The 18843-nt window shown below is 34.7% G+C and overlaps 1 protein-coding gene across 1 annotated transcript in view; it reads left to right on the forward strand.

The window, feature by feature from the left end:
* The window catches only part of PCGF5 (polycomb group ring finger 5), a 143683-nt gene that overhangs the window by 115637 nt on the left and 9203 nt on the right, over positions 1-18843 (forward strand). Inside the window, exons 9-10 of the mRNA XM_044665671.1 lie at positions 2887-2985; positions 7089-7178. Of these exons, the coding sequence (XP_044521606.1) occupies positions 2887-2985; positions 7089-7178 (189 nt within the window). The remainder of the gene's footprint in view (positions 1-2886; positions 2986-7088; positions 7179-18843) is intronic.

Raw genomic sequence — 18843 nt, forward strand, 5'->3', positions numbered from 1 at the left:
AAGGGAAACAACAAACTGGGAAAAAAATCTTTATAACAAAAAACTCTGACAGAGGTCTAATTATTCAAATATACAAGGAGCTAAACGAGTTGTATAAAAAATCAAGCCATTCCCCAATTGATAAATGGGCAAGGGGCATGAATAGGCAATATTCAGATAAAGAAATCAAAACTATCAATAAGCACATGAGAAAGTATTCTAAATCTCTAATAATTAGAGAAATTCTGGAGAGATTTTTGCAGCTGCTATAGTCTAATTTCTGGAGGTCTGGAAGAATATATTCTAGAAGTTTGCCTTTCAGAGATTTTCATGACAGTTTTTTTTCTCATGGTATTTGTTCATTGTAGTTACTCCCTTTCTTGCTTCCCCCCCTCCCTTTATTTTTCTGTTTTCTCAGTCTTTCTATTGACTTTAATATGATGCTCTTATAGTCAGTTTTATTTGTCATCAAGTCCACTTCCCTTTTATGTTAAATATGCCTATAATAGCCCTAAAATTGTTGGTTCTTCCTCCTCCTCTGGCATAATTTACTTCTTTGCGGGTTATGGGTTTAGGGGTATTAAGGAAATATTAAGCTAAGCTTTGAGGTAGTAACAGGTTAACTATAACATTAACAATACTTAGTTCCTGGCTGGGGACCCAGCCATGGAGGAAGACTTTTCCTTCTTCCCTTAAGGAGGACATTAGGGATTTAGTTAGATGACTCCAGGGATAGAGAGCCAGGCCTAGAGATGAGAGGTCCTGGGTTCAAATACAACCTCAAACACACTAGTAAGTCATATAACTCCATTTGCCTAGTCCTTTACCACTCTTCTGCTATAGAACAGATACTTCACATCAATTCTAAGATAGAAGGTATGGATTTTTTAAAAGAGACAGGGCACATTAGGGAGGAGAATGAGGAGGTTTACTATGAGTACAGGTAATGCAGCTCAGGAACTCGGGGTAAAGGCTGGCACTGAGTACTGTAGGGTAGAAGACATGTTGACTAGCTGGAAGAATACAGGTACAGGATGGGAAACCAGATTAAAATGTAATTGGGAAATATTTAATAAAATAAGAATGCAGCAAACATTGTTCATGTCCATTTGTGTTTTTCTAAGATACTCTGTGGCCATTATTTAGTTCTCTTTGAATTTAATGTTATTGCTGTAGGGTTTGGCCTTAATTCTTTTCTGGGGCCTGGATTTTGCTACAGAGATGGACAGCCTCACTTTTAAAGGAACTAACTCTAAATGAGCCCAAATCCTGGTCATAGCCTACAACTGGAATATGATACAAGCAGAGCCAGGAGCTTGGTCTAGGACAAGCTGTTTAGAACAGAAGTTCACTCATCTCCGAACAGAATTTATGAGGAAATAATGGATTCAAGCACAAACTAGGACCAGCCTGGCATCTGTGTTAGACTGGGCCCTCCATGAACTCTGACTTTCTTTGGAGTCAGAGGTCATAGATTCAAATATTGCCTCTTTTGCTTAATATCTGATGACTTTGGGCCATTATCTATAAAATCAGGAGGTTATACTAGTTCTCCTTTTATTTGTAAAAAAAATAATACAACTCCTAAAAACATTTTAGCAGAGCTTTTATATTAACTATATCCCAATATAATATTTTTGGTATAGTAAGTGCGTAATAAATTCTTGCTGATTGATTGATTGATAAAGTTGTGCAATTATCCTTGGCCAAATTGGCAAAACTATCACCTCAGATACTTTCTGGTCAGTTTCTTAGGATACCCAACTTTTCTAGTAAATGCTTTGCTCTTGGAAATTTGGAGCTGAGGTGGGCATGTGTGTAAACATAGTGATTTGTGGAGAAGTACTTTCTCCACCATTATAGATTACCCAATCTCCATGCCTTTGGAGATATTTTAATGAGTTGTGTATGGAAAAAAAATCAACACCTGGTGGCCAACTGCCTGCCCATAAGCCCTTTTGAACCTAGTTAGCCTGGTCCTCAGATGACAAAGGTATGTGGCCTGAAACTTTTCAGCATGTTGAGCCCTGCTCTCTTTTAGCATCATAATTGGATGTCATCTCTGGGCCATCATGAGGTAGCAGAATAGAACTTTAGTAAATGAAATAAATGTGAGTTTGATGGCATGCTCCTATAGACCTACCAAATTAGTGGCCTGAATATCCTGTTTTGGCCTACATTGCCTCATTTTTCTTGAGTTTTCATATTTCACTGATGCCATAGGTTTGGCATTTGCATGCTTCCCTACAGAAATAGAGACCCTCAATTGGCCTAAGTATGGAGTGGACCAGCTTAAGTTGGAAAAAGGAAAAGGCAAATAAACTTTTATCATTCATATGAGGACTAATTCTTAGTTATCATCACTTTCCAGACATAATATTAACAATCTATCAGTAAGAGAAAAGGCAGAGTTGGTTGGTGGTTCATAACTTCACAACAATTTACTGCCAGAGTCTGTTGAAACTCCTTTCTTATTTTGTTATTGTACTATATTAGAAGCATAAATGAGGTAATATTCTCATAAGGTGTTGATTTTGTAGAATCGCAGATTGGGGGGGGGGTCTTGGGAACTTTCTTTTTAGTTATTATGCCTCAAATGTAGGATGACCTTTTTAACAAAATGTCTAAGGAGTATTCAGTTTCCTTGCCATTTGTAATGATTTTCTGATCAAAGGGAGTACACTCTTGGGAAATAGCATTGTGAAATGTAAACTGAGAAAAAGGCATCAGTAGGAGAAGCAGATTATTTCCAATTACTGTAAAGCTACCTTAAAAAACAGTTTATAGAATTCATTCTTAAATGACTTCCAATAAATATAGACCTAACTGTTCATTTAAGCAGCATAGTTACTTTTAATAAAAGTGAAATAGAATATTTTGACTAATTGTCTAATTTATTTATATTAGGGTTTAATGAAGAAATTTATCCGATGTTCTACACGTGTGACTGTGGGAACTATTAAAAAATTTCTAAGTTTAAAGCTAAAGCTTCCAAGTTCTTATGAGGTAAGTTGAAAATATTTAAATTTTTCTTGTGATGTTTTGTGTATATTATTCATCTGATTTATAATTAAAGAGAAATTTTGATAATATATTTTAAAATTTTTTGTATTTTTTTCAAGTTACATAGGATAATTTTAATGAATATTGATTTCTGTTCATACAAATTTCTAGTTCAGTATTCCTATGATGGGTACTCTGAAACATTGAGAAGACAGTATTTTGTGAATAAAAAATTATTTTAGTAGACAGTGTAATAAATAAAAATTTGGTTTGACAAAAAATAATAAAGAATTGTCATGGTCACCACTTATAATAATTAAAAATTAAACTATGAGTCAGTAGACTGTTAGTAGCTTTATTTACAGCAAGGTAGAGAGATTAAAGTGGGAAATATAGGAAGGAGATAGAAAATATCACCTACCTAAAAATACTCTAAGTCTTAATCCTAGTGTCTCCAGACTGCAAGTGAGAATCCAAATGCGAATCTCACCAGAATCCAAAATCTGGATCAGGAAGCCAAAATCCTAAGCACCAGAAATGCTGAAAAAACTTTCAAGAACCTTCAGAGCACATGAGGCCAAGACTGCCAAGAATCCCACTAGAGCTCATGCTCCCTAGGCTTAAAGGTCACCAAGAATGAAGAGCCCAAGAATCCGCCAAGCAATGAAGAGAGAAAGTCTCTCTCAAGCTCCAGCTTATATACAGTTTTTTCCACCCATCAGCATTCCTCATCACATCTCAGAAATCAATCACAGCCTTTCAATTTGCCTGGCACTACCTGGGGTGGGGGGCAGAGCTTGTAGCCTTTTGGGGCATGAACTATCTTTGTTAGTGAGTTACTAAATGTTAAGTAGGGATACTTTTAAGTTCTTGATTAACTTAAAATAGACAAAAGGAATAAAAAAATTCCCTTTCACCATCCCCACCTGTGATTCTCCTGGGAGATAAGCATGTTGAAATCTCCCAGATTTATATGCCTAGTCTTCCCAGTGAATCATCTTCTAGCTAAAGGTGCATACAATACTCCACTTCCTAAGGGGAAATTATAATCGTTGGAGATAAGAGGGAAATAAAGAGGAAGAGAGCAAAACCAATGTTTGGTAGGCACATTGACAAAAAGCCAAACAGAGGGCAGTCCCCTTTGACATAAGAGTTTACATTCAAAATAAATGTGTTCAACCCCCTTCAGTTCAATTAACTACATCCCAAAATTCATTCTGGATCATCTGATGCAGTTTACAATTTCCACAGGCTTCTTTATGGCACCTTCTTTAAAAGAGTTCACTTTCTTGATTTGGGGAGTTAGCAAGCTTCTTTTCCTGAAATTTCTCTCAAAATTTTTTTTTCTAATCTTGGATTTTATGAAAATTATGCAATTCCCCCTGAGGTTGGTGTTGACCAAGACCCAGATCAACTCAGGATACATACCTGGGTTAACTTAAATAATAGCCAGATAAATGCCTCATTTTAGCTGTTAAATATTAGCACCAATTTTAGACAGAATCCCTTTTGCTTTTGTTAAAATTGCAAAGTACATGGATTTCTATTCTGAAATTTGGATTTGGGAATCTGGATTTTAATCTTATTTCAATGTTTATTTTGAGGAGTGATACTTGGACTTTTTGTGGTCTGTATGTAACATTCTCCAATCTCTCTTTTCTTCTGCAATGAACAATGGATAAGCTTCTGGATAGTGGAGTAATGTTGTAAGAAACTCCAGTAGAATCAACCTCAAGAAGACTCTGATTAGTATTATCATGAAACTCCTGGAATACTTACATCTGATGTGGACTCTGCCTCTCTTACTCCAAGTTGTTCTGTAGGAAATTGACCTTCAGGGCAGTTTTTCAGTCTCAAAATTTTGTCTCAGATCTAGAGCTTTACAACTTGTTGCTACCATTCACAAATCATTTCAGAAAGCAGTTTTTACATTTTTTCAGTCATGTTCATTAATATTAACAAAAGAATGAATCTATGTCTGCCTTTTAGTATCATAGAACTTAAAAAGGACCTCAGAAACCATCTAGTTCAGTCCCTTCATTTATATGTGGAAACTGTTCCAGAGAAATCAAATCACTGGTCCAAGGTTTATGGCAGTCCTAATATTATGAACTTCCTTGCCAACTATGTCAGTTTGTAAATGATGTTACTTTTATTACTGGATATCTAGAACCAAGATTTCTATAGTCCTTATGTGTGGTAATACATCACTTTTTATTACAAATCTCAAACTATGTAGACATAACTTGATTCTCCTTAAGCCTTTCAAATGCAGGAGGATTTCACCATAGTTGATTATAACCTTGAACTTTAGTCACAAGGTTTTAGAAAACATGCTTGATGTTTTAGGAGAAGGATAGCTATTAAACTTGAGAAACTGATAGGGGAATAAGGTGACCAGTTTTCAACTGCCCAAGGTGACAATACTGTTGTATCTCCAGGTGCTCAGACTCTGATTCTTCTTTTCCACTTTTTGAATAAATGCCATTATCTTTTAGTGATTCCTACTTTGCCTATTTCTCTCAGCTGAAAAATATTGATTGTGTTCAAAACATACTGTGGTTTCATGTCATAGCTTGATCTTCACAGATGAAGTAGATAAATATATTTCTGGGTGTATGGTTTAGAATTTCATCCATTTATTTAAAAAAAAAAACAAGATCCCAGGAAGGTTTCTTACTTTTAAAAAGATATTAAATATTCAGAATCTAAATATTTAAATAAATATAAATTTTATCTGGAAACTGATTGTTTTCTAAAAATATGTTTATTGGAATCTGGTATATTTTTCCCCATAAAAGCACTTATTCACAGTGATTAAAAAATATTCACTGGGTTTGTCATAGAACACCACAAAAACCTTTGACCCATAATGTATCTAAATTTTAATACTATATTACTATCACCAGCTGTGGAACTCAGGCATATGTATGGCATAATATTCATAATTCTAGCTTGATATAGCTGGAGCCATATCTCTGATTCCTAATATACTAAAATACTAACTTCCCTATTCCCTACCCATTGAACAATGTAACTTGAGATTCACACAGCCCCAATCACTGGCTCCTGGCTCTTAGAGCCTAAGGAAAGCACTTAGACAAAGCTTCTATCATAGGAAAAAGGAGGAATTTCCTCATCAGGGAAATAGTAATGAGTAAGGAATAAGAATGGAAGCTTTAGTCGGCAAGCAGGGAAAATTACATAAAGGGTAAGAGTAGAAAGTAGTGAAAAGGGAATATAATGAGGATTTCAGACAAATGGTTCAGTGAATAAAAGGGGGGAAGGATAATGCAGCAGCAGGTTCTATGTTTTTCTTTCCTTTTACTTTGAGTGCTCCAGATCTCTTGGGGCTGGAGGCTAGAGACAAGAGAGGCAAGGAGCCCCACATGAGCAGTAGCCTAAGAGGTCTCATGGAGCTAACAGGCCATTACTTCTACTTCCTCTTTCCTTCTACTTCTAGCTTGGTCCAATGGACCCTCCCACTGACCAGCTCTGTGGTGAGTTGAGTAGAAGGGACTTGGTGTGAAAAGAGTTTTTGCTCTGATGATTCTAGAATTACAGATAAATCTGGAAAAATAAGTATGACAATGTGGTATAATTCAACTTCTCCTGTTTATTTAGAGATAATTCTAGAAATTTATCAAAAAGCTCTAAACAAGGCACTACATTTCAATATGCTTTCTTCAAATTAAAACTTATTAAAATAAATGTCCTATTAAAGACAGAGTAGTTAAAGAGACCTAAACAATGAACCTAGAGGTCACAAGAGCCTAAAGATACCTATTTGTGCTGATTAAAAATCAATCACAAAAAGTTGCTCAAAATAGCAATAAGATTCTATAGCAAAAGAAAATTACAGTGGTAAGTTGGGTGACCAAATACTATGGATAAATTTAAGGTCCAGGTACAAGAGGGCAAATAAACTGGCCTGACTTCTATTTACCTGAGATAATGCCATGTCATAATATAGACAAGTATGTTTATTGAATATTTCCAAGTCTTACAAAACATTTTTTTCTGGTTATTTGTACTTATCCGAAATGGAGAATCATTATTTAAATATATTTCAAGTAATGTGTTAATGGATATTACTTTTTTTTAAGCTGGATGTTCTATGCAATGGTGAAATTATGGGGAAGGACCACACTATGGAATTCATCTATATGACAAGATGGCGACTAAGAGGCGAAAATGTAAATAACTTTTTGTTTCATATTGGCATATATTGAGAAAAAGAGGCTGGTTTGAAGAAGAGTATCTAGTAGTTTTATATTCAGGTTTTGCCAAACTAATTCAAGTGCAAATTTTAGTACTTTACATAACATGGTCAGGGCATCAGAAAATTGGCACCAAATGAATTGAGGGTAAGATCTAGCTAATGTGATATTATTTTGTATGTAAACAACAGGGAGAGCTATGGCTCTTTCATATACATTCAGAACATCAATTACAACCTCAAAACAAGAGAAAAATTGTTTTTTCTCTTCATTCATTCACACTTTTATTAAGCACCTACCAAGGTCCTTAAGTGTGTGATACTGTCAGAGGCAAGATTTTGAAATGTTCTAGGAAAATTAGAAGGATGGAATATTTTTGAAGCTTAAGACTTTAAATATCTATATAGTGGCAAATCAGTAGAGAAAAACCTGAACCTTTCTTCTGTCCCCTGTTTAGAGGTTAAAAATGCAGATGGTTGGGTAATTAAGTATGATATTGTATCAAAATGTGTGGTGGCAGAAACATCTGTCACATCTAGCATTCCAACTTTGGATGGAGCATTGATCTATTTTTGGCTAAAAGTAAGCAAGAGGAGCAGAGCAAAGCAGAACTTTTCAAATTATTTGGCATGTTGCATAAATTGTGTAAATACTACAAGTTAATCTACATTCTAATAGTAAGTGAAAAATTAGGCCAGGAGTGAGTAAACTTTACCATTGCATACAAGTCACTAAAACTTCTGAAGTTATTATCCTACTCTTCGAGTTCTCTTTTGGGTGTGGGAAAGTCATATGTCGAAAAGGAAGGAAAATAAGTTAAAAATATCTTTCTTAAACACAAAGGATGATTTTGAGGGCTACAAAAATGGTTTATTCAGGTCTTTAAAAGAATGTGCACATGTCAATTAGGCAGCATTTAAAAAAAATAAAGATTAGGAAAATATACTTTTTTCCTAAAATGAGTTTTCAGTAAAAATTTTATCTTAGTAATAGATTTTGAAACTGTATTTGCAAAGGTTGTTATAGACAACCTGTAGACTTAGAAATGATTAGAATTCAGGATCCAAGGAACTCACATCTTGTTAACTCTTAGTAAGTTAGATAAAAATACTAATCTACAGCCACATTATAAGAAATTAATTATGCTACCCTCTCTTTTGGAGTTGAGCTCTTTCTCTAAAGGTGATCAAGGCCATCTTTGATCACACTTTGGAGGACCAGAAGAAGTAAGTAAATATTTTTCATATTTTGTAGAAAAATTACAGTACCCAAATCATGCTAATTTGTGTTTTGAAATATCCTAATTGATGAAAATTTACAAAGCTGTTTTGAAGTGCCATTTGAACAAAGATATTGTAATATGGGTTCAAATTAATTTTAAAGTGATTGCAGATTAGAATATATAGATAATAAACATGGATAGCCAGTGCATTTATAAATGGAATGGTCTGATTAATAGGGGCATTTAAGATTTTATTTAAATGATCAGCTTTCAGAGAATTTAGGAAATAAATTCGAGAAGTGGCCTGCAATAGTGCTACTTTAAGATAGGAAGACCTTCATTCAATTGCTACTTCTGACACATCCTAACTGTGTGTAACCCTGGGCAAAAACAACTAACCTCTCAGTTCCCTGAGCAGCATTGTAGAAAGGATACCAGTTTGCATTAGTTAGGAGAAATTCTTTATCACAAGGTTCTTATACAAGTAAATTTGGGTTGAGTCAAAAGAACAAATCTAATCTTAAAACTATGCTCAATTCACATTCATTGTCAATGATTCTGAAGGCCACTTCAGTATCTTAATAGTAGCTCGAGTCATTATGTGACCTTTAATTATTGAGTTAGTGACATGAAAAAGCACTATGATAAATATAAATTTTCCATTAATAAGATGCCCAATAAGTCAGCCTTTACAAAAATTACACTTTGAATTATTCCAATATATTTATATATTAAATTTTAAAAATAAGTTCATGAGGTGTCTTATGGACCTTCTGATAAGATTCAGATATTTGGGTATACCAGTTTCCTCTACAGAATTTAAGTTATTAAGGTTGAAAATTCCAGCCTAGGCATAAAACAGTGGACAGAGAGCTAGTTTGAATCAGGAAAACTTGAAGTCAAACCCTACTTCAGGTCCTCACTATCTGTGTGAAGCTGGGTAAGTCACTTAACTTCTATTTGCCTCAGTTTCTTCAACTGTTAAATAGGGATAATAATAGCCCCTATCTACTCCTGGGGTTGTTGTGGGGATCAAATGAGATAATAATTTTAAAGCACTTAGCACAGCACCTGGCACATAATAAACACTAGAGAAACATATGCTTTTGGTTCATTTTTATTATATTAAAAGATACTAACCAGGACCTATTGAATACAATATAACTTCAAACTCACAAGCCATACCAAAAAATCATTCTTAGTATATCATAATTAATAAGTATGCATATTTGACAGCAACATTGTAAAATACTTTATAATCACAAGGCTTTTGTGCACAATTCAGTGCCAGGTGCTCAGCTCGTATGCATCCAGCTTTAAATATTGCTACCTAATTCATTCTTATTTCTACCTAATTCCTAGAACAAGATGCAGTCAGATTGTTTGATGCATTAAATTTTTTGGCATAATTTTTTTTGCCAAGCACTACAAATAATAAACTCTCAAGATGAAAATTAGCACAAAAATACATTTTCTGGCTTGTGTATAAGAGGCATAACCAAGTTGCATACAAACTATTTTATTACTACATAGATTTGATTAACTAACTTAACCCTCATAAGCAGATCTTAAAAACCATCTAGCCCAAACCCCTAATTTTTCAAAGAAATAAACTGACACCCAGAAAAACGAGTGGCTTTCATTGATTATTTAATAGCAAAATTGAAATTAGAATAAAACCCAGGTGTCCTGATCACCAATTCAAGACTTTTTCTACATTTTTTGGACAATTACAAATCATAAGATACAACTATAAAAATGAGCAGACATTTTAATGATTTAAAATCATCCTTCCAGAATTTAATTTTTTGAGATTTGTCCCATTATTGCAGTGGCACAAACTGTTTTGTATAAATCAGTGGTGTTGGTGCATTGTATAGCAATGTATTTGAATCTCTGTTGCTATGGTAACTCTCTTCTTGACATGCATTTTTCAGCCTTCTGTTAGGCCAAATTTCTTAACCTTGTATTAGCATTTAATTTCTTTCTTTTAAAAAAAATCACAAAATTAGCTTATAGAATGCAAAGGTCAGTAATATGACATACTTTATCATAAATCATAGATTCTTAGAATTGAAAGGAACAAACTAACCTCTCACTCAGTGGAAGAAGCCTAATATAATCAAGGTTGATTCATTCTATCAGATAATCAGGTGAAATCTTTGTCTGAGGATTTAGGGCTCAAGAATTTTTGTGCTTTGCCCTAAGAGAAAAGTTTATAACATGCAGAATTGTTAAACACAGAACATTCAGGTCAGTTTCATCTTTGTAGCAAAAATGCTTATAAAATGGGATCATCATTCACTAATCTTTTCATTAATTTGATCTGGGGAAGCTAGAGGTAATATATTTTATTGCAAGGCTTTTTTTATCTCTTAAGATATTATCACTGAAGCATTTTGTTGGGTAACAAAAAATCTGCTAAGTTCCTGGTTATAAAGAGGTTCATATAAAACCTCTAAGGAAACATTGTGAAAATTGGAGTCTTCAGTTATTCAGTTTCAAAGTTCTATCTTCTTTTTGTTGATTTTGTTAGGGTTGTAATTCGAATAATAGGTAAGAAAAAGCTATGCTCCTCCCTTCTCTGCTCTGCATGCATGTTATCATCTCCAAAGTTCCACATCAGTGCCTGCCTTTTTCAAGCAGCCTTCCATTAACACATTCTTACTGATTAATTTCACATCAAAATTAAGTTTCTCTTACATATAGTATGTATGTAAGAAAGCAGAAGGCTTCAGAAATTCTTAAGAAAATATCAATAATTAGGTTAAAAGTCATATCATTAGGTAAGTCACCCTCTCTTTTAACTTCTCCCTCTCCTGGCTCAGATTCCATAAAATTTAAGACTATTTTGTTGAGTTTGAGCATCATACTTTCAGGAATGACATTGTCCAACTGGAACATGTCCAGAGAATGGTGACTAGGATGGTGAGATGATTCCAAATCATATCATGTTAAGATTTATTGAAGAAATTGATAGCCTGGAGAAAAGAAGATTTAGAAGGAAGGCCATGTTCATTAAATATTTAAAACACTGCTATGTATTGAGAGGTTAGACTTATTTTGCTTGTCTCCAAAGAGGAGAAATAAATGTCTGACAAAGGAAAATTACAAGACAACAGACCTTGGTACAACACAAAGTCAGAGAGCTGAGCGAAAATAGAATGAATTGCCAAGGGAGTGAATCTTTTTGGATTGGTGTGTGCAAAAGCTAGATGATTACTTGTCAGAAATGCTATTGAGGGGATTAATTCATTGAAAAACAGGTTGGGCTTTTTTCTTTAAAGTAGCTGCTACCTCTAGGCAATTTCAAATTTACATGTAAACATGTACTTTCATAATAAACTTTTTCCAATTATCCTCATGGTGATCTTCATATCTTATATAGGATTCCTTAATAACATTTAGTTGGGATGGGGTTGTTATTGTTTTTTATTTGTTTGTTTTTGGTCTGGACCTTTCATTGTTTCAGGGAACTCACAGAAAGAAAACTCCCTCTACTGATGCAGTCCAGCAATTGCTTTGCAACTCAGGTTCTTAATACCTACCTAGTTCAGTCTAAGTAATTTACTTAGCATTTCATAACCATTGTATATCAGAACTTGGAACCTAGATCTTCCTGACATTGAGGCTAGCTCTCCATCTCTTGCATGTCTGCCTTTTTGTTATATCTCCATAGGAGCAAATGTTGTATTATATCTTGAACAAAATTCTTCTCTTGTGGTCCTTCATAGTTATATTTAACATATATAAAGTCTTTTTAAAATTAATTGCTTCTATTTTTGTTGAAAACAACTGTGTACAAACAAACAAGATATCGATTTAATTAACATGGAAAATAGTCCACAGAGGGAAGGCTCTAGAATTAAGAGCAGTTGAGAAAGGCTTCCTATAGAAGGAGGGATTTTAACTGGGATTTCAAGGAAACCAGGAGGCAGAGATGAGGGAGGAGAGCATTCCAAGCATAGAAAAAAGTCATTGAAAATACATGGACCTTAGAGATGGATTATCTCATTGCAGGAAAAACAAGAAGGCCAATGTCACTGGATCAAAGAACACTTAAAAAAATATAAGGTTTAAGAAGCCTAGGAGGGGGGGAGGATTGTGGAGTAGATTGAATCTAGGTCATGAAGGGCTTTGAATGCCAAACAGAAGGTTATGTAATTGATCATAGAAGTGATAAGAAGCCATTATTGAGTAGGGAGTGGGGTTATGTGACATAGTTGGACCTACATGTTAGAAAAATCACTTTGGCAACTGAATGGAAGATGGATTGAGAAAAGGAAGAGAGACTTGTGGCAGGCATACCAACCAGCCATTGTAATAGTCCAACACATTTTTAAAAGTTTTATTTTTTATTTGAACAGGAATTAAAATAAAAATTTCATTAACTTTTGTTATCTAGAAATTTAACTAACTAGAAAACCCTACCCCAAAAAACTCAAGTTAGCCAAGATTTGGCTGCACATAAAGTTAATGCTCTACTCTTCAGTGGAGAGACTATAAAATTGATTTGGAATATACCTTAGAAGTCATCTTTCCTAACTCACCTATTTTACAGATGAGAATATTTAAGAATAAACTAGGTTAAGTGACTTGCCCAAGACTATTTACACAAGTAGTAAGCACCAGAACCAGAGTTTGAACATAGCTCTTTCAATGCTCAACCCACTTTTCATTATACCAGAGGAGGGGAGAGGTCGCTACATAACAGCAAACAATCCAAAGCAAAACACCTTTATATTCAGATTAGAGCAGCCCTGTATAGAATAATCTGGAAAATTATTTTAAACAAAATAACAGGATCTCAGAACTGAGAGACAGTAGAGTTCAACTGGACTCAAACCTTAGTCTCTGATAAGTCCTTAATTCACTCTAAAAATAAGTAACAGCTGACATTATATATCACTTTTAAGTTTGTAGAGTGCCATACATTCATTGAATCATTTGCTCTTCACAACAAACCCTGGGAAGTAGTTACTATAGGTGTTATTATCCGCATTTTACAGATATGGAAACTGAGTCTCAGAGAAGGGAAGTGACTTGCCCAGTGTCACACACAGCAAGCTAGTGGAAGAGTCAGGACTCAAGCCCTGGTCTCCTGGCTCCCAGGTCAGTACCACTTCCACTTTATCATGCTGCTGCCTTCTTTAAGAAACCATTCATTCTCAAGACCTAACTCATGAGAAGCCACTGATAACTCTCAATGACCTCAGCATCACACCTCTCTGACCCATAGTTTTCTTATCTGTAAAATGAAGAGGTTGGACTCCATCTTATAGTTATCATAGCTCTCTGTTGGATGATTCCAGTTGGAAGACTGAGGAAAGTCTGGGACTCTCCAACAAAGCATGGATAAAGGAAGATTCAGCCTGTTTTAAATGGTGGCCTAAATAGGAGAGAGAAAAGATGTTTCCAAAGTTTTAAAGTGCAGAGTTGTTAGGGAAATTAGTAAATATTAAGACTGCCCAAAGATCAGGTATGGAAAAAGCCCTGCCTTTAAGTGATGATGTGTTCTTCACATCTTATTAGGACAAAGAGCAAACTTAAAGAATGATCTTTCTGGAATGATGCCATCAATCAAAGCAGAACATGCATTTAGTTACTTTCCCTGTGGTATTAATAGTTTGCATTGCACACCTGGCCAAGTTTGGGTGTGCATTGTTTGACCATTGAATATACGTAGACTAGCTAGCATTTACCAATATGCCCTTCATCTAGTTGACAACTTCTAGCTTGTTGCTGTAGCTAAATAAGACCTACATGAAAAGAGGCAGTGCTGGAGAGGGAGGCTGGAAGTAAAGAAAAGGAATTGAGAAGAGTAAAAAGCTTAGGGATAGAAGAAAAAAGGAAAGGTAGCAATGCAAGAAGGGAAAGAAAAGCAGAGAGGTTAAGTAAGAAGACAGATTTTATTTAAACCCAGAGAAAATATTGCTTTTCAGCCTTAAATCAAAGCAGAATTTCACAAAATTACAAATAAATTTTGCTAGATTATTTGAAATGCCATTCCCAAATGCTTGTACCATTATGAACTCTGTTTAGTGACAAAAGTGCATGAACACAAACATGGTACCTTTCCCAAATGAATCTTGAGCAAAAGCAGGTAAACACTTTAAGACAGTAAATCATAGACATCTCATCAATACTGATTTTTAACTCTCTACTTCTGTGTTGGCACCTTCCCTCATCATGCTTTAACACTAAGGACTTTAAAAAGTCATCCAGATCCAAACCAACCTCCTTATTTTATAGATGAGGTATCTGAAACTTTGACAGGTTAAGTGACTTGCCCAGAGTTATATACAGTTAATTGACCATTGCCAAATTAGTATTTATACTAAAGTCTTCTGATTCTTTACACTGCCTCAACCTACCTTATTGACTCTTCTGTTGATTTAGTCCATTCAATTTCAGTTCAGTTCAACAAACATATAAGTTGATTGATAAGAAATAAAATCAAAAGATAGCCCTATCTTCAAGAAGTGATATATTTACTGAATCAATTCAATGCCTCTTTCTTGATTTGGGCTGAATAAAATTTCCTCCCTAAAGAATATACCTCTACCCTAGTCTATTCTAGCTTATTATTTTTTAAAAAGAAATTAATTTATGCAGTTATATCAAGCTTGTAGTTTTCTGCCTAGAAACATCTGCCTTCCACCTCCATCTTCTTGGTTTCTATAGCCATTCTCCAAAAAGCACAGCCCAAGAATTTATTTCACTTCCTGGGTTGTCTCAGTAATTCTCATGCCAATCTATCCAACTTATTTATAGTTGTAGTTTTTGAAATTCTGAGCCATTCATAGGATCATAAATTTAGTGATGAAAAAGATCTTAAATGTTGCCAGTGCTCTCATTTTACAGGTTAGGAAATTGAGGCCTAAAAAAAGCTTTCCCAAGGTCACAAATGTATTAAGTGCATTTGAACCCAAGTACATTTTCCATTCTACTATGCTAGCATGATAACTACTTAGATTTTTCTCTTCAAAAAAAGAATTAATAAAAATGAGCTCACTCAATTTTACAAGGATATATTAAGCAAATGAGTTTTATAAACCATAAAATACTATATAAATGTGAGTGGTAGTTATATTTATTTTGAGTATCTCTTTAATTGGATCATTTATAAAGGATAAGTAACTGGCTCTTTATTCCCATTAACATCCTCTTTATTCCCATTAACATTAAGTTTTGTTCTCTTTTAGTTACAATTTCTAAGAATAACTTACCTTAATTGTTAATGAAAAGTTTGTTTTAAGAAACAACAATCATTTTGTTCCTACCAGTTTTAAAGGAATGAGCTCAGAATTGGAAGTGTCCCTTTCAACTTTCTTAAGTATCTTTCAAAATATCAGTTAATGAACTACTTCTTTGTACCAGGTGATTCTCTGATAAGATAAAATTAATTTATTACAAAAATGGAATACATTCCTAGCCTCTTAATTCTTAAAGATAAAGGATACAAACAGTTCATGTGCATGTTTCCCTGCCTGCAGTTAAATAGAGGATCCTAATTTTAAAAGGTGCGGGGCAACTAAGTCCAGAAAGGTCAGTAAATCTGCCTAGGGCTTCAAAACTGTTGTTTAGCAAGGATAGCATGGTACAGATAACAAAAATTCCTAGGATTTTGGAGGTTTAAAAACGGAAAATGATGCTAGAAATTATCTAGTGTGACAGTTTCATTTTTAGGTGGCAAATTTGAGCCCCAGACACATAAATTGACTATCTCAAGGTCACAGAATGTAGTTGGAAATAGCTGGATTAGAATTTGAACCCAGAACTAAAGTTCTTTCCATTGTAGCACACTATCTTTTATTCTTCCATTTAGTTTGAGATCACATCTGGCTACATTAATAATGTAATTCCATTTTCCACATTGAAAAATCATTTTACTATGAAACTCTGACATAGTGAGTAGGGCTTTCATTCTATCCAGCCAAGACCCTCTTCCTTTTAGAGAGTTTGCATCCTCAAAGAAAGTCCATAGTGCTGACCCAACCAAGTATGCAGTGGTAGACAGTATAGTTTGTATGAATGTCTAGAGCGAGCATTAACACTATAGCCTTCTTTAAAAACACACACGTTCCAATTTCAGTATCTCCAATGTCCTTTCCTATCACTGTTCCTATAGAAGTCAATATAAATAAATAAGACTTAACTTGACTGGAGAACAATCTTCTATTTCTTCAACTACTGGTCCACCCAACTCTCAACCACCAACCCCAACAACTAAATCTGTCTATAGTCTATAAACAGGCTATTATATCTATAATCTATAACTGATCTAACCCCCAAAATAACAATACCTGGGGAGCACAGTGGGTAGAGTGCTAGGCTTGGAGATGGGAGGTTCTAGGTTCAAATCTGGCCTCAGACACTTCCTAGATTTGTGACCTTAGGCATGTCATTTAACCTTGATTGCCTAGCTCTTGCCACTCTTCTGACTGAATTGATAAAGAGAAGCTATGGGTTATAAAACAAAATTCAATATAACCCTCCATTCTACAGAAAAAAAAACCAATAAATTTCATTTAAATTCCATAGCTTAGCCTCATTGCAAGAATTTTTTTCATGTAACTGAAACAGTGACTCCTTATGACCAAAAATATAAGTGAATCATATAGTGAGTGAATTTCACGTAAAGCAAAACAGAGAACTGAATTATAGGAAGAAAGAGAAATAAATGTTGAAAACTTGCTCTGGTTCTTCCTCATTCTGTTGCCTAATGCTGTATTTTGGTAACTCTAATACCTTTCTGACATTGAGAGTTGTCACACTTATCTCCCCCAGAAATCCTGATCTCCAAATTCCTATCTCCTACTGTTAAATCCATTTTATTGGATTGGGGGGGGGGGGAGGTATTTCCAGTTTCCATTTTACTTTATATTAGCTACCTTTTCTTTCTGAAAAGAGGGGAAATATCATGGGATGTACTTCAAGAACTTTTTTTTTTTAAACCCTTAACTTCTGTGTATTGACTTATAGGTGGAAGAGTGGTAAGGGTAGGCAATAGGGGTCAAATGACTTGCCCAGGGTCACACAGCTGGGAAGTGTCTGAGGCCGGATTTGAACCTAGGACCTCCCGTCTCTAGGCCTGGCTCTCAATCTACCCAGCTGCCCTGTACTTCAAGAACTTTTAGAAGAAACAATTTATGCTCTCTATTGGTTTGGTTTTGAGGGGGGGGAAATGTTAAAATTTAGCATTTGATAGAAATGAATAACATTTTAAATGTCTTAAAGTAATTGGAAATGCTTGTGGGCACCTTAAAGTGTTTTTGTTCTTTTTGAATTTCATGAAGCTTAAAGTAATCACAAGCAAATTTCAGAAGTGTCCTTAACTCATAGCCAACCAGAGGAGATTATAGGGAGGGGGCAGAATTGAGGGGTCAGAAAAGGAATACAAATTCAATAGACGCCAAATAACACACACGGTAACTTCAATGAATCTAGTCATAAGCAGAGATACCAAAACTCTTAAAATGTGATTGGGAACATGTAAGAAAATAAATAAAAATATAATATGCTATAGCTAATATAAATTTGAAGTTTTCTAAGTCAATTATACAGTCAGCAGAGATCTATTTCTACTTGTTTACACCACTATTCCTGAGTAAATTTTTAACCCCCTCTGAAACCACCACAGTTTTTTTCTCCATAGTCTCTCCTGCTATTTTTTTCTCATTTACCAAAGCAGCACTTTTTCCTCAAATCCATTTATTTCCCAATATATAAGAGCTTACTACTTCTGTGGATGAATTACTTTTAACCATCCATAGTAGTACTAGTACTTTCTAGTAATAGCTGATGAAAGAATGAAAATGGATACCCAATTGAAAATAATACTATACCAAACCGAATGCCTAAAATGACTAGGAATCAGTTTTCACATAATAATAGAAGTACTTAAATTCACTGCATCTTGCCCACTTAGGTGATGATTTTTAGACACTTATGCTCCATTTGATGCCTGGCTTCTTTTTAGTTACCTTACTTGCACTATCAGGAAGCGATAAAGTTTTCAAGAGAAAGCAAAAAAGTCTTCTTGATTCAACTATACCTCTGTCCTCTGAATAAAGGAAGGAGAAAAGGACTAACTCTTGTACAGAGAACATAAATGATAGGTTTGAACGATCACTTAGGGAAATAATTTCTTCCTTTACCCTTCTGTCCTCCCACCTGACCTACCCCACATAAAAGCTTGCTATTATTAACTGCTACACTTAGCCAAGGTGATGACGTAGAAATATATGAAAAAAAGTCATAATGCTATAACAGAAATAAAATTATAAGTAAGGGCATGGAAAGGCTCCCCAGGAAGCAGTGGTTAGCAAGGAAAGTGACCATGAGACTAGCAGTGCCACACATGGAAGGCTTTTCTGAGGTAAATGTATGATTTGTGACCAGATAATAACTATAAAG

This window comes from Gracilinanus agilis, chromosome 2, assembly GCF_016433145.1.
Source record: "Gracilinanus agilis isolate LMUSP501 chromosome 2, AgileGrace, whole genome shotgun sequence".
In the NCBI taxonomy this organism is placed as follows: domain Eukaryota; kingdom Metazoa; phylum Chordata; class Mammalia; order Didelphimorphia; family Didelphidae; genus Gracilinanus; species Gracilinanus agilis.